This window comes from Onychomys torridus, chromosome 3, assembly GCF_903995425.1.
Source record: "Onychomys torridus chromosome 3, mOncTor1.1, whole genome shotgun sequence".
NCBI classification, from domain to species: domain Eukaryota; kingdom Metazoa; phylum Chordata; class Mammalia; order Rodentia; family Cricetidae; genus Onychomys; species Onychomys torridus.
The window spans coordinates 116,123,981-116,149,503 of record NC_050445.1 but is presented as its reverse complement, the minus strand read 5'-3'; the positions used below and the strand labels follow the sequence as shown (position 1 = coordinate 116,149,503).

The 25,523-nt window shown below is 46.6% G+C and overlaps 2 protein-coding genes across 2 annotated transcripts in view; one reads left to right on the top strand and one right to left on the bottom strand.

Annotated features, from left to right (window-relative positions):
* The window catches only part of Vax2 (ventral anterior homeobox 2), a 28,936-nt gene extending 5,574 nt beyond the window's left edge, over positions 1-23,362 (top strand). Inside the window, exons 2-3 of the mRNA XM_036181829.1 lie at positions 19,206-19,393; positions 22,746-23,362. Coding sequence (XP_036037722.1) covers positions 19,206-19,393; positions 22,746-23,177 — 620 coding nt within the window. The 3' untranslated portion in view covers positions 23,178-23,362. The remainder of the gene's footprint in view (positions 1-19,205; positions 19,394-22,745) is intronic.
* LOC118579466 (60S ribosomal protein L37-like) lies at positions 6,859-16,829 on the bottom strand. Its single transcript, XM_036180750.1, is given in 3 exon segments — positions 6,859-6,974; positions 6,977-7,148; positions 16,806-16,829. Coding segments are annotated over 3 exon segments (312 nt in total).
* Positions 23,363-25,523: the final 2,161 nt, after the last annotated feature.

Sequence of the window (25,523 nt, the reverse complement as noted above, 5' to 3'; positions counted from 1 at the left end):
AGCAGGGAGCGGGATTCTCCAGTCCCACTGCGACCCTGGAAAGGTGGACACCATGTCTGCCAAGCCCACGCCATTTTTTCTTTCTCGGCAAACAGTAGGCACTCAAATATTTGCCAAATAAATGAAAGAAGACCATTATCACTATTACCTATTTTTCCTAGGCATGAAGTGACTAGTGACCACTCCCCAACGGATATTCGGAAATTCCTATTTTGGCGGTGGACAGGAGGAGCATACAATGTAACTGTTAAAGTACGAGGTCCACAGAACCTTTTCAAATCCCCAATTTTGGGAATCGCTAAAAACTAAAACCAAACAACCTTAATTTCTTTTGTTGCGCATGTGGGCGGCGCGCGCGTGCGTGCGTGCGTGTGTGTGTGTGCGCGCGTGGTTTGTGTGTGTGTGTGTGTGTGTGTGTGTGTGTTTTCTGAACATAGGGCTGGAAAGGCATCGGGGAGTCTCTTGCAAGGTAATAGGAAGTGCAGAGCTGAAGTGGATGCGCTGGTAAGTTTCCACCAGCAAAATTAGCCTAAATTGGTTGTCCAGAGTGGTGGCAAGAGCTGGTAATGCCTGCACACTCCAGAAGGCAGAGACAGGAAGATTGCCTCAGGTTGAAGGTCAGCCCCAGAGTCTATCAAAAATCAAAAGTGAAAAAACAAAAAACAAAACAAAAAAAACCCGAAAACAAACCAAAACAACAACAACAAAAATTCTAACAACGAACTAGCTTAAACCACTAAATAAATCTGCATCCTGCCAATCCACAAGACGACGCGGCGGCTTAGAAAAAATGGAGCTGTTCTCTTCTTCGCCTCGCAGGTTTGACCTCACTAACGCTGACGATTGCGCGACGCCTTCCAGGACTTGCCGATTGGATCCCACACTCTCAGGGTCCAGCTTAGGCTGGTCACACTCAACATCATCGACTAGCCCGTGGAGAGCTTTAATTCCAGAATACAAGCTTCACAGGAAACAGAACCAAAGGCCGCAAAGGCTGCCAGAAGCAGCTTCAGGCGGCGCGCCCTTCCAGGCGATTTCCCTGTGCAACTTTGAAAAATCTTCAAGTGCAGATCCACCAGCCCCGTGTCCTTTGACGGTGCAGTCAGCTAACTGTGTAGACCGGGAAGGACCTGCACTTGGTCTAATTTATTATAAATACAGAGAATTGAACTCCCAGGTCTCCAGGCTTTGTGCATATTGTTTAACGTTTCAGTTAAATAAAATCCTAGCAGCAAAACTGCTGATTTGAAAGGCTTACACGATTTTAAAGACATTTCACTTAATTGTCAAGTAGAGAAATCATCAAAAATTTCCTTCATAAATACCCCCTTTCGATTTTTTTTTAATTATGTGTGTGTGTTCACTCATGTATAGAGGTCAGAGGACAATTTGCAGGAGTTGGTTCTTGCCTACCATCTGGGTCCTGGGGAAGGAACTTAGGCTGTCTCTCCCCAGATCTCTGCCTAGGACCTGCTGAGCCTTTTCAGCAGCCCCAAATCTTCCCTTCGCCTTTTTAAAGTCTAAGCCAACCCCCAACTTCTTAGCTCATGATCAGAACACACACACACACACACACACACACACACACACACACACGCCCACATGCGCAACAAAAGAAATTAAGGTTGTTTGGTCTTAGTTTTTAGCGATTCCCAAAGTTGCAGAGGTTCTGTGGACCTCGTACTTTAACAGTTACATTGTATGCTCCTCCTGTCCACCGCCAAAATAGGAATTTCCGAATATCCTATGGCTCAGCCCTCAAGTGGCTGGAAAGTAGCCATTTTTTATTTAGGCCATCTAATGTTTTTACACATCTATACAGCTATGTATTTATTTTCCTCTCACTGAATTTTAGATACAAAGAATCCTTGCTTGTATTTAACAAATATATGGTGTTTCTTTGTATGGATCTTTGTCTCATAGCTGGTGGACACTGAACTGTTTTCTGTTGCTATTCCATACATGCTGCAGTAAATAAACTTGGGTTTTTGTTTGTTGGTTGGTTGGTTGGTTGGTTGGTTGATTGGTTGCTTGGTTATTTTCATTTGGTGGGTATATCTGTGAGGGAGTTCCTCAAAGTGGGTTACTGGGTCAAAGAGTGTCTTTGTTTAACTGCCTTTGGTGGTGGCAATTTATATTGCTACCAAGAATGCTGGACAGTAACTCTTTCCAAACCCCTTCTGCACCTCAGGTGCTGGGCAAGCCCCCTACCTTTGAACCGTTTCCCCATCGCCTTCTCTAGACCAATTTTGTTTGTTTGGTAGGTTGGTTGGTTGATTTAGGATTGGTTTGTTGTTGTTAAATATTTTTTATTTTCTTTTTTTTGGGGGGGGAGGGGGAGGGCTTTTCGAGACAGGGTTTCTCTGTGTAGTTTTGGTGCCTGTCCTGGATCTCACTCTGTAGACCAGGCTGGCCTTGGAACTCACAGAGATCTGCCTGGCTCTGCCTCCTGAGTGCTGGGATTAAAGGCATGCACCACCACTGCCTGGCTGTTGTTAAATACTTTATAGTTTTGTTCTTAAGTGTGTGTGTGTGTGTGTTGTGCATACATGAGGCCAAAAGAGGTTGTTGGATCCGCTGGAGTAGGAGCTACAGACAGTTGTGAACTGGATCACGCTCTGGTCCTTTGCTCACTAATAACTGTCTCCAGCCATCTCTCCAGCCTCTGGTTTAGTTTTTTTTCTTTTTTTACATATTTATTTATTTATTGTAAGTATGAGTGTGAGTATTTGGAGGTCAGAGGCACTTATAGGAGTCACCTCTCTCTACCATGTGGAACCAGGCGATGGAGCTCAGGTCCTTAAGCTTGGCAGCATAGCACTTTGACCAGCTAAGCCCCTAATTTTGGTGTTTTGAGATATTGTGTACATGTAGCCCAGGCTGGCCTAGAACTTACTATGTAGCCAAACTTGATCTTGAATTCTGGAATCTTTGTCTCCACTTCCTCGTTGTATATGAGAGCCACCACACCTGGCCTGCTTACATAGTGATAGATATTGTCAAATTATTCTGCAAAGAAGTCTAGCAATTCACACTCCTGCCTTTGCCTCATCCCTAAACATTATGGATCATTTAGACACTGTCAGGTGACTGGAGTAGCTGGCATTTAACTTGACTTCTTTCTTAGTGAAGATGGGTGTCTTCCCACACCCGTAAGCCCAGGAGCATCTCCTCTGCTGACAATTGCTGACTCTTGCTTTTGACCATATTTTCAAATGCTCCTTTCCTTAATAGTCCATGGAAATTGTGTATTATACTCACCCGAATACTCTCAATTTTATTGTGATTGTTCGAGTTTTTGTAGCTTACTTTTCAATTTTATGATGGCCTTTGTTTTCTTTGGTATAAGATATCTTTTCAATCATGTAGTCCATCAAGCTGGTTTGCCTTGATAGATATATATATATATATATATATATATATATATATATATATATATATATATATATATGAGAGAGAGAGAGAGAGAGAGAGAGAGAGAGAGAGAGAGAGAGGCTTCTTTGTTTCCCTGCATGATCATGTCTACTCCAAGATGCCCCTAGTAACTGAAAAACAGAAGTGTGCTAAAAGTTATGCATTGCAAAATCAGGCAATGTTTTCACAAACTCCTTTTCTCATTTAGCAAATATTGTGTGGAAATATATCTAGAATTCCTTCACTGTTTTTGAAAAATAAACTACACGGTGTGCATTTGTGTAGCTAGCATGTTATTTATTTAACTAATTTTCTGTATATGGGTATTCAGGTTGGTTCTTTTTCACAATTCCAAACCAAACCCTCTCTCTCTCTCTCTCTCTCTCTCTCTCTCTCTCTCTCTCTCTCTCTCTCTGTGTGTGTGTGTGTGTGTGTGTGTGTGTGTGTTTGTGTGTGTGTGTTATTCCTGGGAATGTGGGTGCACATACTCTAAGCACCTAGTACAAGTGCAGGTGGAGGTCAGAGCAGGACAAGGCACGAGGTCCCCTATCTCTTACTGTCTGTCTCATTGCCTTGAGACAGTCTCTCACTGAACTAGAAGCTCTACATTTTGCCGTTTCTGTCAGGCTGACTGGCTGATGAGTTCAGATCCACTTGTCTCTGCCCTCAAGTGCTGGGGCTTCAGGCACACAGCCTGGCTTTCTTTGTGGATGCTGAGAATTCAAACTTAGGTCCCTGAGCTTACAGAGCAAGATCTCTTACCCAGCGATCCATCTCCCTAGCCCCAAGGCTGCATCTTGATTAAACAAGCAGTTTTTTAAAATCTCCTTCATGGAATATATAACCACAGTGGGATCATGCATTGTATTAATCGTCGCTTTGGTTTTTGTGGTTGTCGGTCTGTTTTGCGTTGTGTTAAAGTGATGTCTGGCCCCAAACCTGCCATCATTCTCCTTCCTCAGCCTCCTGAGTGCTAGAGGTGCAGCTGGCCCCACCATGCCCGGCATGGAATTGTTGTTCATTTTTATTGCATCAATAGTAAGTACTCTGGTTAAGTGTCTTAGAGGGGTCTTTTTTGTGGGTGAAGTAATGGGATGTTTTGACAAGTATGGCCATACCAAAGAAATAGAACTATTTCCAAGATAATAATAGTGAACACTGGGAGACAGTGAACACCTGTTATACTACTCTCTTTAATTTGCATGTGTTTGAAATTTATCATAACAAAATATTCACATATACATGGTATGGTTACAATTACAAGATACATTTTAGAAGCAAATATTTTAAAACATGCCAGGCAGTTGGTGGTGCACACCTTTAATCCCAGCACTCCGAAGCAGAAGCAGGCAGATCTCTGTGAGTTCAAGGCTAGTCTGGTCTACAGAGTAAGTTTCAGGATAGCCAGGGCTACATAGAGAAAATTTTTTAAAAAATTTTTAAATACAACAAAGCCATTATAGGTATTTATATATTTCACGCCAAAATGTGCAAGCCCACATGTCCAGCGAGCAAAAATACGTGTGTCATCTCACTGCTGCCTCCCAAAAGAGTCATGCTTTTAGAGTAAAAAAAACAAAAACAAAAACAAAAACAAACCCTCACGGTTTACAGCTGCTAGTGAGGCAAACCTGTTACTATTTATTCTGCATTTTTATTTCCTCTGCTGTGCACTTAATTACTTCTGTGTTGAATTGGCTTCTGTTACTTCGTTTGAAAGAGCTCTTTTTAAAAATTTAAAAATTTAAATTTACTTATCTTGTGCGTATGAGTGTTTTGCCAGCTTGTATGCATGTGTGCCTTGTGTGTGCCAACAGATGCTTGTGAGCCACCATGGGGGTGCTGGTTGTGGAACCTGGGGCCTTTGCTAGATTAGAATTGCTCCCGATGGCTGATGCTCTCTGAGAGGGCTTTTTATACACCGAGGAGACAAACCCCTCTTTGTGGCTTGTGTTGCAGACATCCCTCGGGTCTTTTTCTTTTCTTTTTTTAAATCGTTCTGAGATTTATTTTGTTTGCAACTCAAAATTGAAACTGTCATCACATCTAATGGCTGTCTCCTTTGGGGATTCTAGATTTTAGTTCCTAATTAGAAATGGAGAAGGGAGGAGGGAATCAGAATGTGGAAATCCCGAATTTGTGGAGGGGTCAATCCGTCCCACACAACCCCATGCAGACGCTGAAGTCACCTATAGAAATGGTGCTGCGTCCTTTCAGCGGCACGTAGTACTGCAGCTGGAAGGACACGGAGAAGTTTAGCAGGGCCCCGTGCGAGGATGACTGTGTGAAGCATTCCCTACTGAAGGAAGGAAGGAAGGAGGGAGGGAGGGACGGGGGAGGGAGGGAGGAAGGAGGGAGGGGGGGAGGAAGGAAAAGAAAAGGCTGCTGGGCACACTTGTCCATGCGCACCCCCCTGGCGCCGTTTTTTCCTCACCAGCAACACTCAATGCCATGCAAATGCTATGTTAATAGTTGTTAAACTGCATTGTTTAAGAAATCCCTAACTAAACATTGATCTGCATTTGCTTGAGTCCTTGAATATGCACAAACACACATCTTCCGGTCGGATAGGTCAGGAGGAAGGCTGGAGGATGATGGGAGAGCACTTGTTCTTTTGCTCAAGGCTCTTGGTGCCAGCCTTAGTACTGGGGGAAAGTTATTTTGCCTTCAAAGCAAACTAAATACTTCAAAAAAATTATACAAAGGATGGTGGGAGAAATTTTCCTTCTCTGATCAACGTCTAGCCCCCAGAGGGAGCAGAAGGGAGGCGGGTGTTTTGCAAGCCAGACTTGCTACTGTGTGGGGATACAGGAACACACGGGAGTTTACTCTGCAAATATATAAATAAATACATACACACATACATACACACACATACATACATACACACACATATACACACGTACACACACATACACACAGATGCATACATACACATAGATACATACATACACACACATACACATAGATACATATACATACACATACACACACACGTACATATATACACTTCACATAGACTTGCTGTTGCAGTTGACAGTGTCTGGTGAATGTCCATCCAGGTTAGTAGGGAAAGACATTCCTTATTCTTACAAACGGCTCCAGAGTAGCCAAAAGTCACTAGGCTCGTTGACCAGTCTCCTATTATCAAGCTTTGACTTTTTGTTTGTTTTGTTTTTTAATGAAACTACATCACGGTGGATTTGACTTCATCAAATTCCAGTATTTCTTTAGGACAGAAAGGGCTTGTATTTACTGTTGTTTGCTTGTTTACTGAGTGTACTGATTTTATGTTCCTGGTTTCACACAGATGACGGCTCTCCAGTACACCCTCAGTTCCCTCTCCTCCTCCCCTGCCATCCATCCTCTTTCCTCTTGTTTCTCTTCTGCCTTTTCTTTTCATTTTTGAAACCAGAAAATTTATTTTATGACCGATTGAAATCCTCAAGATGAACTGGATGCTGGCACAGTTGCCCTCTGGGGTTTAGGTGATGTCCCTAAACGGAATCCATGTCTAAATCTTCCACAGACAACTTTTAGGTGCCTCATCCACCCAGTGCTGAAGTGCTTCATCTCTTAGCCTTGGCACTCTGGTTATACTTTCTCCTGCTCTTGGCAGGATAGCCACATTTGCCACAGGTCGACTTCTGAAGGTGGTAGGCCACAGAGCCACAGCAGCCGCACAACATGAGCATCTTATTGCGACGCTTTCCAAGGAATGATGATCTTTGCTTCTGCCACCATGGCCAAAGAGGCTGGAAGAGCCCTCTTCTGCTTTCACATTGTGGTGTGTGTGTGTGTGTGTGTGTGTGTGTGTGTGTGTGTGTCTGTGTGTGTGTCTGTGTGTGTGTACATATATGGTTTCCAGTGTATCTAAAGGATTCTAGGATCCCAAAGCATGAGAGAACAAGTGTTTCTTGTTGTTCTGATTCCGCCTTATTTTGCTTAACTTCAGTTAGTACACTAACCTCCAGCTGCACCTATTTTCCAGCAAATGACTTCTTTAATTTTAATCATGCTTCTTTAATTAAGAGAACCCATTTTTTTAGAAATCTCTGTGTGCGTGTGTGGCAAGCCACAGTGCTTGTATGGCGGTCTGAGGACAACTTTCTGTGAGTCTGCTCTGTCCTTCCACTGTGTGGATCTGGGAGATGGAAACCAGGTCACCAGACCCAGTGGCAAATGCCTTGACCCACCGAGCTCTCACCAGCCCCCAATTTAATTCTTCTTCATGGCTGAATAAAACTCCATTGTGTTACCTCGTTCTATTTATCTGTTCATCTGTTGACAGACACCTCGGCAGATCCCGTATCTTAGCTATTGTGAATGGGGCTGCAGTCCACCGCCCCCATCCCAAATACTTTTCATGTTGTATCCATTTGTGTTTCTATTAGCAGCTTCAGAGAACCTAATTACTCTGACTCTGGCCGGCAGTTTTCCTCGTCTGAGAAATACAATGTTTCAAAAATCCCAAGGACCCTCAAGCTGCTCCCCTGGTCCCTTCTGTGACTTAGCTGTGAGCCTGAGCACTTTCTCATTTTACTTTATTTTTAAAAATTTGTTTATTTTTACTTTATGTATATGAGTGTTTTGCCTGCATGTGTGTCTGTGCACCGTATGTGTGTGCAGCATCTATGGAGGTCAGAAGAGGGTGCCAGATAACCTGGAACCAGAGTCCTGGACAGCTGTGAGCTGCCATGTAGTGCTGGGACTTGAACCCCTATCCTCTGAAAGAGCAGCCAGTGCTCAACCACTGAGCCATGTCTCCAGCCGACACTTCTCATTTTAGTTAACCACTTAGTTTCTTCTCTGGATAATTTGTTCAGTTTTCCACCGTACTGGCCAGCTTTTGGCAGCCTGGTGTGTCCGGACTCGGAGACTCTTCTCTGGGTCTGTGTTTAACTCTCTCACCCCCTGCAGAAGCACTTGCTCAGAAGTACTCTATGGGTCATTGCTTTCCTCTGAATGCTTTTTGTGTTTTTCCTTGATTTTTGAGGATCCGTTTTTCATGTTTAAGTGTTAATTTGGTACTGTATGCAATGTTAGATGGATCGCCTTATTGCCAACAATGAGCTAACTGTCCAAGGCCTGTGTCTTTAACAGTCCTGTCTTTCCTCCAACTAATTTGAAATGCCATCTTTGTAGAATATTCAGGATCCCTGAGGGCATGTGGATCTGCTTTGAGGGTCTCCTCGGAGTCACACCACTTTAGTGAGTCTGGAGTCAGAACAGATTTTGCTGTGTGGCTGTGTACGCATCATCTCTTCTTTCTGTTTTTGGGGTGTGTGTGTGTGTGTGTGTGTGTGTGTGTGTGTGTGTTTGTGTGTGTGTGCAACATTGTAAATACAAAGCATATATCTGTTTATTTGTTTCACACAGGGCCTCTCTATGTATAGCCTTGGCTGTCCTGGAATTCGTTATGTAGACCAGGCTGGCCTTGAATTCACAGAGGTCTTCCTGAGTCTGACTCTCAAGTGTGCCACCACACCCAGCTCTGTCATATAGTCACTGTGCATGGTGATGGGTTTGAGGCTGGAGAGATGATTCTCAGTAAAGCACCCATGGTGGGGGCGAAGGGGGACTGTGATCCCTGTGCCAGGAAGTGGAGACAGGAGGATTCTTGGAGTTTGCCAACATTCTAACCAATCCATGGGCTCCGGGTTCATTGTGAGATTCTATCTGAAAAACTAAGGTGGAAATAATAGCAGAAGATACCTGTCATGGACCTCTGGCCGTCCGGCACACACTTGGATACCCACACATACGTATACACAAAGGACATTTTCATACACATGTATCATGGACTTTGACCAGTTTCTCCCTCCTTTCCATTACTCTCCCTTCAGTTATTCCCATTTGCCCCAACCCATGCTTCTGCTTCCAATCCTGTTTACACTTGTATGTACATACATACTTTCATATATCTACATAATATATCCAGAGATGAGGGAAACATAGCATTTGTGTTCTGAATTTGGCTTATTTCAGTTAATACTATGGTTTCTGTTTGCATCCATGTTCGTGCAAATTTCCTAAGTTGATTTTTATTTCTGGCCGCACAAAACTCCATTGTGGATATCCACTACATTTTCTCTGTCCATCCATCTGTTGATTGCAATAAAATTGGATGGGCAGGGGTCTCCAACATGTTAAATTTTGCCTCTTTTTTCCCCTGAGACAGGGTTTCTCTGTGTAGCCCAGGCTGGCCTGGAACTCTGAGATCCACCTTTCTGTCTCCCCAGTGTGGGGATCAAAGGTGTGTGGCTCCGCTGCCGCCATCACCACCACCCGGCTGCCTCTTTTTGAAAGGCTTTTCCTTAACTATTTAAATTTCCACAGTAGACACGAGAGTGAATTTTTCACAAGGAATTTTTATAGTGGCAACATTCTATTTCTGGATCAAGGCAGGAAGAATCTTGTCTCAGTTAGAAGTCAACACATTAAAGCAAGGCATGGTGGTATGGGCCTGTAAACCCAGCACTCCAGAGGCTGGAGCAGGAAGATTGCTGAGTTCAAGGCCAGTCTGGGCTACAGAGCACGACCTTGTCTCATAAAAACAAAATGAAAATGAATAACAACAAAGCCTCACACAAACAAGCAGCTTCTTACAGAAAAGGGCCTTCCTGGAGCGAGGTAGGAAGTGAAGCAAGGGAGGTCACTGGTCCCGTGGGAGGGGCCAGAGGGGCCCATTTGGCCAGAGATTGGGTCTGTAACTTCCAGGTTTGTTTTATTATCTTCTCTGCTCCCACTGTTACCTTGTTGTTTTGTTTAAAATTTCTTTTTTATTGAATTAAAATTAATTTAAATTTATTACTTCTCCCCCCCTTGCCCACACAGGACCTCTGGAAACAGAACCTTGTCTACTTTGCTGGTCCCTATGACCTCAGATTCTAGAACAGTGCTTGGCACACTGATAAATATCTATTGATCCATTAAATAGATATGACTTTTCTTATTTGCATAGATGGGATAATACTGTACATGTTATTTATTTTTAACGTGTTTTCCGACAATACTTTATCTTATGTGTATAACAGTTTTGCATGTGTGTATGCATCTGCACCATGCATGTATGTATGTGTACCACATGCATGGAGTACCTGGGGAGGTCAGAAGAGGCTTCGGATTCCCAGGAACTGGAGTTGCAGATGGTTGTGAGCTGCCATGTGAGTGCTGGGAACTGAATCAGGGTCCTCTGCAAGAGCAGCAAGTGCTCTTAACTGCTGACCCATCTCTGCAGCCCCCTAAATGTGTTATTTTATAAGTTACTTTCTCGCACTTAGTGTCAGGACACATGATCATTACCTCACTCTTTTTCACTTCTACCAGATGTTTTATAGTGTGGGTCACAGTGTGTTCAGTCATCTCCCTGTGGGTAACACTGAGGATGCTTTGAAAAAGAATTTTTCATTGTTATTGTTTCTTTGAGACTGGGTCTCACTGTGTAGCTCAGGCTTGCTACTCATAGAAGCATGGAACTCACAGAGATCCACCTGCCTCTGCCTTTTGAGTGCTGAGATTAAAGGTGTGCACTGCCATGCAAGCCTATGTTTTGAGGTTTTAGTTTGTGTATGTGTGGCTATGAGGTATCATACATGCATAGGTAGAGACCAGAAGTCAACATTAGGTATCTTCCACAATCGTTCTCCATGTGTTGTTATTATTTATTTTTTGTTTTGTGTGAGTATCTACCTGCATACATATACATACACCACACAGGTAGAGAACTCACAGAAGCCTGAGAGGACTTTGGATCCCCTAGAACTTGACATTACACATGGTTATGAGCCACCATGTGGGTGCTGGGACCAAAGCTGGATCCTCTGCAAGAGCAGGAAGTGCTCTTAACTGATGAGCCTTCTCTCCAGCCGCTTTACCTTGTTTTAAACCTGGAACTCATCCATTTATTTATCTGGCTGGCCAGTGAGCTCCAGGGACCCACCTGTCTAGGCCCCCACTCCTACCGAGATTGGTGCTTGGAATTCGAACTCAGTTCCCCATGCTCATGCAGCAATCCTCTTGCCCACAGAGCTGTTTCTTCTCAACAGTATTTCCACCCAAGTGTTTTTTGAATATTTTGGTCTTTGGTGTTTTGCTCAGACAAGCTTTCCAGTTTAATGGAGTCAGACACATCCTTTGTTTTTCTTCCAGTCTCCTGTGTTCTGTCTGCTTAGAAAGCTCCTAATAGAATGGGGCATGGTGTCACATGCCTTTAGTCCTGGCACTCTGGAGGTAGAGGCAGGCGGGTCTCTGTGAGTTTGAGACCAGTTTGCTCTGGTCTATAGAGCAAGTTCCAGGACAGCCAGAGATAAGATACCCTGTGTTGAAAAACAGGCAAGCTCCTAACAAGCAAGGTCATAGGAAAGTGTCCTGGATATGGAGAGACAGCTCAGCAGTTAAGAACAGAAACCTGAGTTCAATTCCCAGGACCCACATGGCAGCTCACAACTCTCTATAACTCAAGTTCCAGAAGATCTAATACTCTTCTGTGCTCCTAGGTCACCAGGTCCACACATGGTACACAGACATACATGTAGCCAAACACTTATACACATAGAAATAAAATAAAATAAATCTGAAAGAAAAAAGGAAGTATCTACTATATTTTTGTAATGTCTTTACCATATTAATCTTTTTACCATTTTTTATTCACCATTTTATAATAGATCACTTCCTCTGCAGTTTACTTGAAACTTGATATTTTTGGTGTGAGAAAAAGTTTTCACTTAGTTTTATTCCAAATAGATGATTTGTGGCCACCAGTCTATTTAAGCTCTATTATAAGCTCTATTATAAGTCCTCATTGGACTGTGCCTTACTGGCTGGAGGAATGGCCCAGCAGTTAAAAGCACTCGCCACTCTTGTAGAGGACCAAAAGTCAGTCCCTAGCACTCATTTTGAGTGGCTCCCAACCAACCATGTCTAACTCCAGCTCTAGGGGATCCAACAACCTCTTCTGGCTTCTGTGGGTACTGCACACACATGCGGGGCAGGCTGGCGGTGGATAGTTTTAGAATGGCCCTAACCACTGCTCCACTGCTGTCCACACATGTCTGACAGTGAGTGTACCCTCCATCTGATTGCCTATTCTGGGATTGCCATCTGAACACCAGTCCATTCCTGTCACATTCACACTCCACTTTATTTTTATTAAATTTTTTTTTTCATTTTACATACTAACCCCAGTTCCCCCTCCCTCCCACTCTACCCCCATCCACTCCTCAGAGTGGGTAAGGCCTCCCATGGTAGTCAACAAAGTCTGGCATACCAAGTTGAAGGAGAGCCTAGCCCCTCCCCATTGTATCAAGGCTGAGCAAGGTATCCCACCACAGGGAATGGGCTCCAAAAGGCCAGTTCATGCACCTGGGATAAGTCCTGGTCCTGCTGCCAGGGAACCCACAAACAGATAGCTGTTACCCACATTCAGCAGGCCTAGTTAGGTCCCATGCAGGTTCCCGGGCTGTCAGTCCAGAGTCAGTGAGCTCCAACTAGCATCAGTCAGCTGTCTCTGTGGGTTTCCCCATCATGATCTTGACCACCTCTTCTTCTTCTTCTTCTTCTTCTTCTTCTTCTTCTTCTTCTTCTTCTTCTTCTTCTTCTTCTTCTTCTTCTTCTTCTTCTTCCTCTTCTTCTTCTTCTTCTTGTTGAATGCCAAATGCTGTTTATTGAAGGAGGGAGGAGGTCTTAAATACAGGCTTACAGCACAATGGGAGAACCCTGGTGGACAGAAGTTTGCTTCTGATGTTTTTGTTTGTTTGTTTGTTTTGGGTTTTTTTTTTTTTTTTTTTTTTTGAGCTGAGGAAGGAACCCCGGGCTTTGCGCTCCACTTCTTTACCCAATATTTTAGTGCAGTGCATTCTTGACATTTATTAATTGGGGGAGGCATATGTGAAGGTCGGAGGGTGAATTTCAGGAGCTGATTCTCTTCCACTGTGTGTGTGTGTGTGTGTGTGTGTGTGTGTGTGTGTGTGTGTGTGTGTGTGTGTGCTCCTTCTAGAAATTGAACCCTGGTAATCGGGCTTGGCAGCAAGCAACTTTATGTGCTGAGCCATGGTCTCTACACCTCGAAAATTAAATGTTCACTTTAGCCTCACCCTAGCCATGTAAAATCATGGTCCATTAGTGACTTTTCTGTTGCTGTGATAAGAAACCATGACCAAGGCAGCTTACAAAAGGAAGGGTTTATTTGGGCTTGTGGTTCCAGAGCAATTAGAGTTTGTCACCATCCTGGCAAGGAAGCATAGCCACAGGCAGGCATGACAGCTGGATTAGCAAACTGAGACCTCACATCTTGAGCTGCAATCACTTGGTAGAAAGTGTGTTCGTTCTAGGAATTCTCAGATTCTTTTGAAACCTCAAAGCCCGCCCCCAGTGACATACTTCCTCCAGCAAAGCCACACCTCCTAAACCTACCCAAACAGCACCTCCACCTGGGGGCTAAGTATGCAAACATCCAAGCCCCTGGGAGATAGTCTCATTCAAATTTAACCTCACATGGGTTAAGTTTTTTCTAGTAAACATTAAAATAAGTTTTGAAATGGTGGGCATTTCTCGTGTGCTGTTTTAAATCATCTTACAGCCCACGGGTGCACAGAGACACGGGGAACCATTCCTATGTTCCCTCTCTGTTGGTGACTCTGTGTGTTGGCTGACAACAGCTCACCCTGGCTTTTGTGGTTTGTTTTTGTGGTGGTGAACTTCATATTTTGAAATCAACAACAGGCCCACAATAAGTTGTAAGATTAGTGCAGAAAGATCTCAAGTAGCCACCAGCCAGCCTGGCATCCCTTGTCGGGAGCATCTCACAAATATCCACAGCACATTATCAAATCCAGGAGACAATCAGGAATGGCGCTCCACACACGCAATCCCAGCACGTAGGAGGCAGAATCAAGGAGGGTCAAAAGTTCAAGACCAGCTCGGGCTACATAGAGAGTTCCAGGCTAACCTGGACTTCAGGAGAATTTTGTCTCAAAAACACAAAACAAAATTAAAAAACAAACAAGAAAATCACATAGAAAACTGCCAGGGGGTTAGTCTGAGAAACTGAGCCATAGACCTTCCCTGAGCTCCATCTCTGTGTGTGGTGTCTCATCTCTGTCTCCCATAGTTCTGAGATGCCTTGTCACATGCATGGATCCAGAAGATGGCTGAAACACAGAACCATCACCCCACCACAAATAGCTTCTCTTTTCTTTCCTTTCTTAAAAAAATTCAAGGCATATTTTATTTTTGATTCTGTGTATATCTGTGTGTGTGTATGGGCACAGAAATGTGGATGTCCTCAGAGACTATGGGTGCCAGTTCTCTTACAGCTGGAGTTACAGGCAGCTGTGAGATGTGAACTGGCTGCTGGCAGCTGAACCCAAGTCCTCTGTGAGATCAGCAAGTGTTCTTAACTGCTGAGCCATCTCTTCAGTCTTTCTGTATTTTTTTTTTTTTTTTTTTTTTTTTTGTAAAGCCTGGGCTGTCCTGGAATTGTACTGTGTAATCTAGGCTGTCCTTGACCTCACAGAGATCCACTACTTCTGCCTCCCAAATGCTAGAATTAAAGTCACACACCACTACACCTGGCCCACAAAGGGCTTTGCAGTGCTCCCCTTGTGTGGTCAAATCATTCATCTGTCCCAGTCCCTGGCAGTCACTGCTCTGCCCTCCCCCTCCATCAGTTCATCATTCTGATGTTATATAAACAGAAGCTTGTGTACATGACATCTGGGAACTGGCTTCTATTTTTTTATGTAAATGGGTGTTTTGCCTGCAAGTATGTCTGTGTATCACATGCACATAGTGCCTGGAAGGCCAGAAGAAGACATCAGATCCCCCTGGAACTGGAGTTAGTTACCAAGGATTGTGATCTGCTCTGGGTGTGCTGAGACTTGAACCCCCGGTCTTCTGGAAAAGCAGCCAGTGCTCTTAAGCTCTGAGCCTTCTCTCCAGCCCTGGCTTCTTCACTGTGCTCCCTGAACACAACAACTTTGTCAGCAGTGACCCTTCTTCAGTTCTGAGTAGTTTCTCCAACCAGCCCACTGCTGAAAAAACACTTGCGTATTTCCCTTTGGAGGCCATTAAAAGGAAATTTGGGGCCAGGATGTAACCCAGTTGGTCTATTGCTTGCCTCTCATGCATGAAGCCTTGGGCTCAATTCAGAGAACCAAGCGAACCAGACATGGTGGGTTATGTCTATAATTCCAGCAAAAAGATCAGGAGTTCAAGGTCATCTTCAGCTACATAGTTTGTAGACAGCCTAGAATCATGAGACCCCCATCTCAAAAACAAACAGGGCCTGGAAAGAGGGCTCAGCAGTGAAGAGCACTGGCTACTCTTCTAGAAGACCTGGGTTCGATTCCCAGCACCCATATGGCAGTTTACAACACGAGGTCCAAGAAATCAAATACTTCTTCTGGCCTCTGAGGCACACATGTATGAATACAAGCAAAACACTCACATATATGAAATAAAAATAAATAAATCTTAATTTTAAAAAAGGCAAAAAGAAAAGCTGCTGCGTACAGGTCTTTGTGTGGACGTAAGATTTCACTTCTCCAGGGCAAACACTCAGGAAAACAGTGTTGTCGGTGAGTTGTTTATTCAGTTACTCTCTCAGTTACCACGTTTTACCAGAGATCCAGTGTCTGCATCCTCCGTGGCCTTTGGCATGCTCTGTGGCCTTTTCCTTTCTCTTCCTCTTTGTTCTCCCTGACCCCCAGCATTAGTGATTTCTTCTGTTCTAGCAGGCGTACCTCACTGTGGCTCAAAACCGCTTCCTCAAACACTGGTGATATGGAACACGTTTCTCTGGGTTCTCCTGTGTGACTTGACACCAGGTGGTGGTCAGTGGTTGCTTTTCTTGTGTAGTGGCCCTGAGGGAGAAAGCTGACCTTACTCACCCACAGAGATGGCAGTACGCCTCCTAGCTCCTAGGAAGAGAAGAGGATGTGCCCAGGTGTGGCTTCACCTCCTGGTGTTCAGGCTCAGAAACTTCAAGGTGACTCAGGGAACTGCCCAGAAAAGGTGTGAAGCCTACACTACCAGGTCTAAGCACCCTTACTCCTGTCTGTCCCTGCAGATACCCTGGTCTGACCTGCATCTTTGAAGATGGGCTCTCTGGGAGTTGGAAGGAAGCCTTTGGTCTCATCTCACCACTGTTAATAGTGGAAGCTGAGCAGACAGAACCAGCCCCTTCCTAAGGGTTCCATATTCTATTGGACCTAGGGTGATAAGCAGTCCCAAGAGGCCTATGGTCCCCACAACACACCGATAGCAAGACCTTCATCCATCAGGGATACTGGGTTCCAAGCCTCGTTGGGACCTGGCCTGGCAGGGTTTGGTCCCCTCTGAGCAATGATGCCCTTCTTCCCCGACACCATCCTATCCCCACCCACACTCACCTGCTTCCAAGGCTGATTGCACATGACGGTGTGACCAGAGCCAGAGCACACCCTGAAGGTTGAACTGAGGCAAACAGGAGCCGTAAAGGTCAGGTCATGCCATGGGTGTGGGAAGAAGGAGCTGAGGCTACCTATCTGGAGCAGAAATTCTAAAAGGAGCACTACAGTCCTTTAGGGCTGCAAGGCAGGCAGCAACCCCAAATAGATACCCTGTCTCATGTTCTCCAAGGGAACAATGGGCTTTTCCAGAAGATTCCTTTTTGCCCATTGCTAAAGTCTTGGCTGAAACTGTATTAAGGATGTCCCACAGCATGTTCATGAAGTGAGACAGGAGTGGCTGGGAGCTGTTGTTCGCACATTGGGGATTGAACCCAGGGCCCTGTGCCTGCTAGGCAAGTGCTCTGCTGAACTACATCTCCAGACCCTGCTTGTTGCTATTGCTGTTATTGTTTGTTGAGAAAGGTTCTCACTGTGTAGACTAGGCTAGCCTTGAACTTGCAGTCTTCCTACTAACACTGCCCTAGTGGTGGGATTACAGGAGTGTGCTACCACTCTTGGCATAATCAGGGTGTTTCTAGGGTTTATTCAATACTGACAGTGGGACCTTCAAGAAGTTACTTAAAACTTGCTCCTCGTTATAAAGTAGGGAAATGACAGTTCCATCTCTGTGGAGACACTGGGAAGGTTCAAACTCAAGACCAACCCCTGGCCCGGGGCAGGGGCTGGAGAACCTGACCCCTTTGTTGCTACTGTTACCTGTTTACGTGTTTATAATGTGTTAGGGCTAAACCCACTACCCTGTTAGCCCCACCCTCACACCTCCCTCTTCCCCACAAGTCTCCTGCTTTCATATCTTTAAAATATATTCTAATTATGTGTATGTGTCTGTGGGGGCATAAGTGCACATGTGTATCATACCATGAGGCCAAAAGAGGGTGTAAGATTCCCAAAGGTGAAGTTCCAGGTGTTGTGAGTCTCCCGATGTGGATGCTGGGAACAGAACCCAGGTTCTTCGCAAAAGCAACAATCAATTTTCACTGCTGAGTGGTATCTCCAGCCCCATTTCACCCTTCTTAGAACTACTATGTAAGAAACCAGTTTAGTAACCACTAGCTTCCCAGCACATAGCAAAAGCTGTTTCTGCACCCCCTGGTGGAAATGGGGATCCTTGCAGCTGCAGGAGATGGCATGTTACAGGGGCTTCCTGAGCAGGAGTTGCTCAATTGTCATTGTTGCTGTTGGTTTTGTTTGGAGACAGGGTTTTGTATCCCTGGCTGGCCTTGAACTCTGGTCCTTCTGTTTCCACTTCCCAAGTGCTGGGTTTGCAGGCGTGCAGCACCATGCCCTGCTGAGCTGGTGGTAAGCTTTCCAGGCTGCTGCTCCTCCATTGTACGGGACTGCAGCTGGTCTCCTTGTGAACCTGGTGGATCCCACGGGGCACAGTACTGCCTTATCCCACTGTCTGATTATTACCTGTGCCAACAGATTTCACATCGGTGGTGGGAGCTTAGATTACAGCATTTCCCCCTTCTGGGGTGCTCTGTGGTGATTGTGGGCTGTAAGCTTTTGGCCTTTCTTAAACGGACCCCAAAGCACTAAAGAGGGTTCTGTGTGAAAGTTATTGGCTAAAGCCTGAGATGGCTTGGCTGTACAGGGACACAGTGAGTGGGTTAGTTCCCTGGCTGGAAGATAAGCCAGCAGCCTAGCAGGGTGGTACCAGCCTTTGGGTTCCTCCTAGGGTTTCCTGCTTCTCTTCTGCCCTCTGTATCACATTAGCTAACATCCTTCTGGACCCCAGGAGGGTCTAGGGCTCTGTGTCTCCAGAAAGCCTTCTGTGACGGACCACACTCAGGTCTAATCCATCTTCTCTGGACTTGAGGACTTGGTCTCTTTTGTTCCAGCTAGTTACTCTGCAAAGGGAATAGAATCCTGAGTGAGCCGCAGCGAATCCTTTCTGCCCAGGCCATGACAGCCAACCTCACTCTCCCACCTCTCTCTCCCCCTCCCTCCCTCCCTCCCCCTGGACTTCCCTCTATCTCTACCTACCCACCTATCTACCTACCTATCCATCTGTCCATCTATCTTTATCTCCATACCTATATGTCATACCCATGACATATGACTCCTTGCATGAGGTTGCTGAGAAAGTTCAGCTCAGACAGGCTTAGCAAGTTCTCTGAGATCAAATATTTGGGCAGAGACCTGAGGATTCTTGATAGGATCTTACCAGGCCATGAGTTCAAGGTCAGCCTGGCCTATACAGTGAAATTCTGTAAGAAGATGGAGGAAGAGGAAGAGGAAATAAAAAAAAAACACAGATCTCAAAAAACCAAAAACACAAAAAACACACAGATGATCTAACGCAGTGAATTAACCTGGCTCCCTTCATGGCCCTTGCAGATGCCAAGGGGACCATTAGAGAAATTGTCCTGCCCAAGGGCCTGGACCTTGACCGACCCAAGAGGACCCGCACCTCCTTCACGGCAGAGCAGCTGTATCGCCTGGAGATGGAGTTCCAGCGCTGCCAGTATGTGGTGGGCCGAGAGCGCACGGAGCTGGCCCGCCAGCTGGACCTCTCTGAGACCCAGGTGAGAGTCAGGCCAGGTTTCCACCATTTGGTGCTGGTATCTGGTGACTGCCTTGGTGTATGAGGCCAAGAGCTGACATGGGAGGCATGACTGAGGAGGAACATACACATATGAGGGGAAAACTTAGAGCCACGGGTAAGGCAGGGCCAATAGTGTCAACAAGAGGCTGGGCTGTGAGTGGTGACACATGCCTGCAGTCCTTGCACTCAGGGGGTGGAGGCTGGAGCAGAGGATTGGAAGCCAGCCCAGACTGCACAGCGAGACCCTATCTCAGAGCAAACACAATTCAAAAGATGAAGAAGAAAGGAAGAAGGAAGAGAGGAAGGAAAGAGACAGAGAGGAAGAAAAGAGGAAGAAAGAAAGGAAAGAGAGGAAGGAAGGAAAGAGGAAGAAGAAGGAAAGAGGAAGAGGAAGGAAAGGAAGAGACGAGGGGAAGAGGAAGGAAAGGGGAAGAGAGGAAGGAAGGAGGAAGAGAGGAAGGCAAGAAGCAAGGAGAAAAATGGGAGAAGGTTCAGTGGGTAAAAGCACTTGCTGGGCAAACATAACAACCTGAATTCAAATCCCCAGAAAACACATTGAAAACCCGAATGTGAGCATTTGCAATCCCCATACCCCTATGTGGAATTGGGAGACAGAGGAGAGTTTCTTCACCCTTCTTGAGGTGGAGGCCAAAGGGTCAGAAGTTCAAGGTCATCCTTGGCTACAAAGTGAGCTTGAGGCCAGTCTGGGCTACATGAGACCCTGTCTCAAACCACATAAACAAACCGGAAATGGGAAGAGATGAGATTTAGATGGAAGGAAAGGTGAGAGAGCCTGACTCGGTAGTCCTCTCCCTCAACTGGCCAAGGGACGGCGGGCTAAGGACAAGTGCCAAACCCCAGGACTGACAGAGTCACCAGGTCAAATAAGTGCCACGCTGGCTCTTCAGCAATTGTCTGCAGTCCCAGGACATTGCCCCTGCCCTGGAAGTCCAAAGCAGCGGACTAGAGGGACCTAGCCCAGGAAAAACCAAGCCGCCTTCACACTCAGACATCCAGATTCTGTATGAGCCCATGGTTCCAGGAAGTGGCCTTTGAAGGACGAAGGTCTAGTGCATGCCTGTCATCCCTGCATCCAAGAGGCTGAGGCAGGGGGATGCAGAGTTCAAAGCCAGCCTGGGCTTCACAGGGAGACCTTGTCTGATTCCTAAATTATTAATGGCACTTTCATTTTCAAATGAACAAGCCTTAGAATCGAGCACTAACCTCAGGCCCAAAGAGATATTCTCCCAGAAAAAAAGATAGTCCTGGAAACCATGCTCCTGCTGTGGGCCTTTATGGCCCAGCAAAATATCAGGACATGAAGCCACCAAGCATTCCTTGAGATCCAGGGATCCAAGATGGCAGCCTGCAGAGACCCTCTGCAGAGCACTAAGGAGCCCAGTGAGGCAGTCAGTTCCTGGGAAACACCCCACAGGACAATGCCTGGCCCTTCCAGGAGTCAGCCAGCAATGGCTTCCCAAAGAGAGACAGAGCAGAGTCTGAAAGAATCAGTACAAGCAGCATGAGGAACAAAAGACTTCTTGGTGAGAAGTCACTGAGCCCCATGAACCAGCCTCCAGAAGCCCTGGGATCAATGATGAGAAACACAGAGGCTCGGGTTTTGAAGGTGCTGCAGCACATTGGAATCGCCCACAGGGTTTTCTGGAATTCCCAACGCCAGGGCAGAAGAGACTGGAGAGATGGCTTAGCAACACTGGCTATTCTTTCAGAGGACCTGGGTTCAATTTCCAGCACCCACATGGTAGCTCACAACTGTCTGTAACTCCACTTCTAGGGTGTCTGACACCTTCACTGAACCAATGCACAGAAAATAAATTTAAAAAGAAAAGAAATCCTGATGTCTCCATCCTGACCCAACTCAGACAGAAAAGATTTACAATGTTCACAGGAAATTTGTGCGCAGTCAGGCTTAAGAGTCCATGATGTCAAGTAGAATGCCAGGTCCTAGCCCCAGCCTCCCCTTAGCCTTCTCTCCACGTCTAGGGTCTGCCTGCTGGGAGACCCTTCCCATGTCTCCCTCTCCTTCTGCTCATAGAACTCTGCCACGGCAGGGTGTAGTGGGGAGCACGGTCCCCCAATTTTGTCATTCTGCATTTGCCATACCCCTGGTCATTGTCACCCCCAAATGGGTTGTACCTTTCCCTGTGAGACATTCAGCTTCCCCAGCACAGGAGTCGTATTGGTGAAATTATTAAGGCCACTCCACGTAGTTAAAAGGGAGGTTTATTTTGTGGGGTACTTACAAATGAAGGGGTAGGTTACAGGGTCTGGCAAGGGTATAGCGCAGTCCGGCGGTGTTCTCTGGAGAACTCTGCTCGGTCTACCTCTCGCGTCCGGAGTCCGGGAACCAAAAAAGCGACCTCTTCCCGATCCTTGGTCTTCCGCTTCCTCCTCTGCCCCGCCTTGTGGGCGTGACCATTATCAAAGCCTCAGTGGGGGTTGGAACTTCCAGGCCAATGCTGGGATGCCTATCCACTACAGAGTCGTGACTTCGGGGCCTCTCTCACTTCCTTCTATTGGAGCCACTCAAGTGCCCGAACCTCCGAGGTCCTATGAGAGCCGGAAAGGATGAGAAGATCTCCCCAGCCTTCCCCTTCAGGGCCTCAGGGCCACCGAGCCTCCTCCACATTCTGTCCCTGCTCATGTGTGACAGACACTCTGTTGGCAGAGTATTTGTCCAGCGTGCCCAGAGCCTTGGGTTGCGTCCCTGGCAATGTATATTACTGGATGTGGTGGTGTAGGCCTATAATTTAGCACTGTAATCCCAGCAGAAGGTTCAGAAGTTCAAGGTCACCCTCAACTACATAACAAATTCAAGGCCAGTCTGGGATCATGAGACCCTGTCTAAATAAATACAAATAAATAAGTGACAGTTGGTTGATTGGCTTGGATCTCAGTTTAGAGGTCTGGCGTAAGGCAGTGTTGGGAATTACCTACACATAAGTGATGTCTAAGACCAGATACCTGGCTAAGAGCAAAGTGTGTTGGCCATGAAGTGGCAATCCGATCCTTCAAAGGACCCCCAGACTCTACCTCCCATCTGCCAACATGCACCCATAGGCCAGAGTCAGAGCAGCAGCGAAGGGGTGTCTATACTTTGAGACTTGAGGTCTCCAGTCAGTTCCTCGGTCCGGGTTGTTGTGAGGTGACACTAACAGTCTGCTCTTCTTTCTCCCTCTGCTCTCCCCTACCCCTTGTGCCCTTTCACCCCACTCCACCCCTCCTCTGATCTCCATCTCCTTTTCTCTTGGCTCCTCCTCCTGGCCCTTCCCTTCCTCCTTCCGGAATCCCTGTGTGCCCTCTGCCCCAAGGTGAAAGTCTGGTTCCAGAATCGCCGCACCAAGCAGAAGAAGGACCAGAGCAGAGACCTGGAGAAGCGGGCATCCTCTTCTGCCTCCGAGGCCTTTGCCACCTCCAGCGTTCTGCGACTTCTGGAACAGGGCCGGCTGCTCTCCGTGCCCAGGGCCCCCAGCCTCCTGGCACTGACCCCGGGCCTGCCAGGCCTTCCTGCCTGCCACAGGGGCACCTCCTTGGGTGACCCCAGGAACTCCTCCCCAAGCCTCAATCCAGTGCCCTCGGCCTCAGCATCGTCCCCTCTGCCAGCCATCTGCTTTTCCACAGCTCCGCTCCTGGACTTGCCTGCCAACTACAAACTGGGGTCCTCAGCGTTTGAGCCCTACATCAGGCTAGAACAACAGAAAGTAGGCAGCCCTGGCCAAAGTGGCAAGAAAGCTGACACTTAAGAGTCCCGTCCCCATGTGACACTGAGTCCCCAGCACAGCACTACCCCAACCTCCTGGCCCCTGTGGACTGTACTGAGCAGGCCTGGAAGAGAAGGAGTGGGCACAGCATGCTCCTCTCCACCTGCCCTCAGCTCAGAGACTGTACCAAATGACTTTGGTCCCAACATACTCTCTGACGTGTGTGTCATGTGTGTGTGAGTGTGTGTGTGCATATGTGTGTGCGTGTGTGTCTCACTGAAATAAAGAAGGGAACTGGTCCCAGCAGCACCAACTCACCCCATTCTGTCCTTGTCCTCAATGTGCAGCAAAATGGGAACCTCAAAAGGGAAGGGGTAGGCACTGGGGCTGGTGTCCACAGGCATGGGTCCACCATTAACACAGCTTTCCTCTGGGCTCCACAGCCTACAACATCTGTGCTTTCTCTGGTTAAGCTCTCTCCTATGAGAGCTTTTCTTTCAAATTCAAAATACTTGTTCGGGTGGGCAGTAAGTCCTTCAGGGGGTGGATGGTGCAAGGTAGAAGTAGGTCTGAGAGGGCATCAAAGGTACGCCGGAGCAAGGAGAGGCCTCCGCAGCATGAACCACTCAGAAAAGTCCCATTCTGCTCATAGAGCTTCCATTGAGCCTTTATTTGTAATAATTATAGACTCTCAGAAAGCCGTTTGCCCACTGTGCCACTGACTTTTCCAGGACAAAGCGTGTAGCAGAAGCAAGGTGAGGAGGGAAAGATTTCTTTGAGCTGATTGCAGGAAGGTGCAGGCCAGCTTGGTGGGAAGTCCGTCTGTGGAAGCCCCAGAAGTGAGGTGGCTGGTCACACTGCATCCTCAGTCGGGAAGCTGGGGGAGCACGGAATTTAGTTCTCATTCTCATTTTTCTTCAGTCTGGGCCCCCAGCCCACGGATTGCTGTCACCCTCCCTCCTTATGTAAAACTCGGGAAATGCCCCGAGAGCTCTGCACAGAGTATAAATATAGTAGGGGTGATTCTAAATCAAGGTGACAGTCGGGGTTATCCAGCATCCCCCCCATCAAGGGGACTGTTGATGCTATCCAGCATCCCCCCCATCAAGGGGACTGTTGAGGTTATCCAGCATCCCCCCCTTCAAGGTGACAATCAAGGCTACTCAGCATCACCACTCCCGCTAACTTGACACATAAACATGTCACTTTCAATCAACAGTATTCCACCCCTGGTCTCTAAGTGCTTATGTTCATCTCATAGTGTGCACTGGGTTTAGTCTATCTCCACGAGTTCCTAAAGTCTTCACTTTTCGGCAGTTGGCCAAAGTGTGGAGATCGGACAAACTCTTGACTGAAAGAGCCAACTTTTTTAAATGACACCCTTTCAATACACGATGGCACAGAACAAGTGTTTCTATTCCAAAAGGGATGCAAGGGACACAAGAAGGGAAGAACAAGCCAAGGCAGGACCAGAATCTGCAGGGGAAACACATCCTGGAGCTCTGGCATCTGGGACCAGGTAGCCAGGCAGGGATGCAGAGGTGCCAACGGGCTTGGGTGGCTCTGTCTCTTTGTTCCGCCACTTGCAGCACATGTAAGCACCTGTCTTGAGCTAACTCCACACTGTGCATACAGCTTTCCTCAACAGATATTCATGGTCCTAGCACCTCCATCACAACTTAAGCTTTACCCTCAGAGTTCCATGCAACAGCTTCTCAGGGCCTCCTTGAAGGGGATTCAAACCTGCCACACATGACCTGGCCTCAACAGCTTTCTAGGACCTTGGTGCAAATACCCATGGCCCTGTAGCTCTTGCACTTTGCATGCCCTTAAAACTAGCAACATGTGGATGCTGCTGCCAAGTTCTGCTGTCAGCTTGAGATGTGGTCTGGCTCCTTCTGCTGCAGGCTCTCTTCTTTCAAATGAATTTGCATTTTTACAAGTTGGAGAGTTGGGGGCTGGAGAGATGGCTCAGAGGTTAAGAGCACCAACTGCTCTTCCAGAGGTCCTGAGTTCAACTCCCAGCAACCACATGGTGGCTCACAACCACTTGTAATGAGATCTGGCGCCCTCTTCTGGCCTGCAGGGACACATGCAGGCCGAACACTGTATGTATAATAAATAAATAAATCTTTTAAAAAAAAAAAAAAAAACACCACAAGTTGGAGAGTTGGATGGGTGGGTGGTCTTGCCTTCAGACCCATTTCCTATAGTCCCAGTGCAGAGTGCCATATTTCTTTATGATCACCCTAACCTCTCTAACATCCCCAGCTCTTTCCAACCCTGCTTTGACTGTAACGTTAAACTCCCTCTCTCTGACAAACTATAGATTTTTCGTATCTTTGCTCTGCATGCATGCTGCTCTCTCTCACTGCATAAGATCAGTGA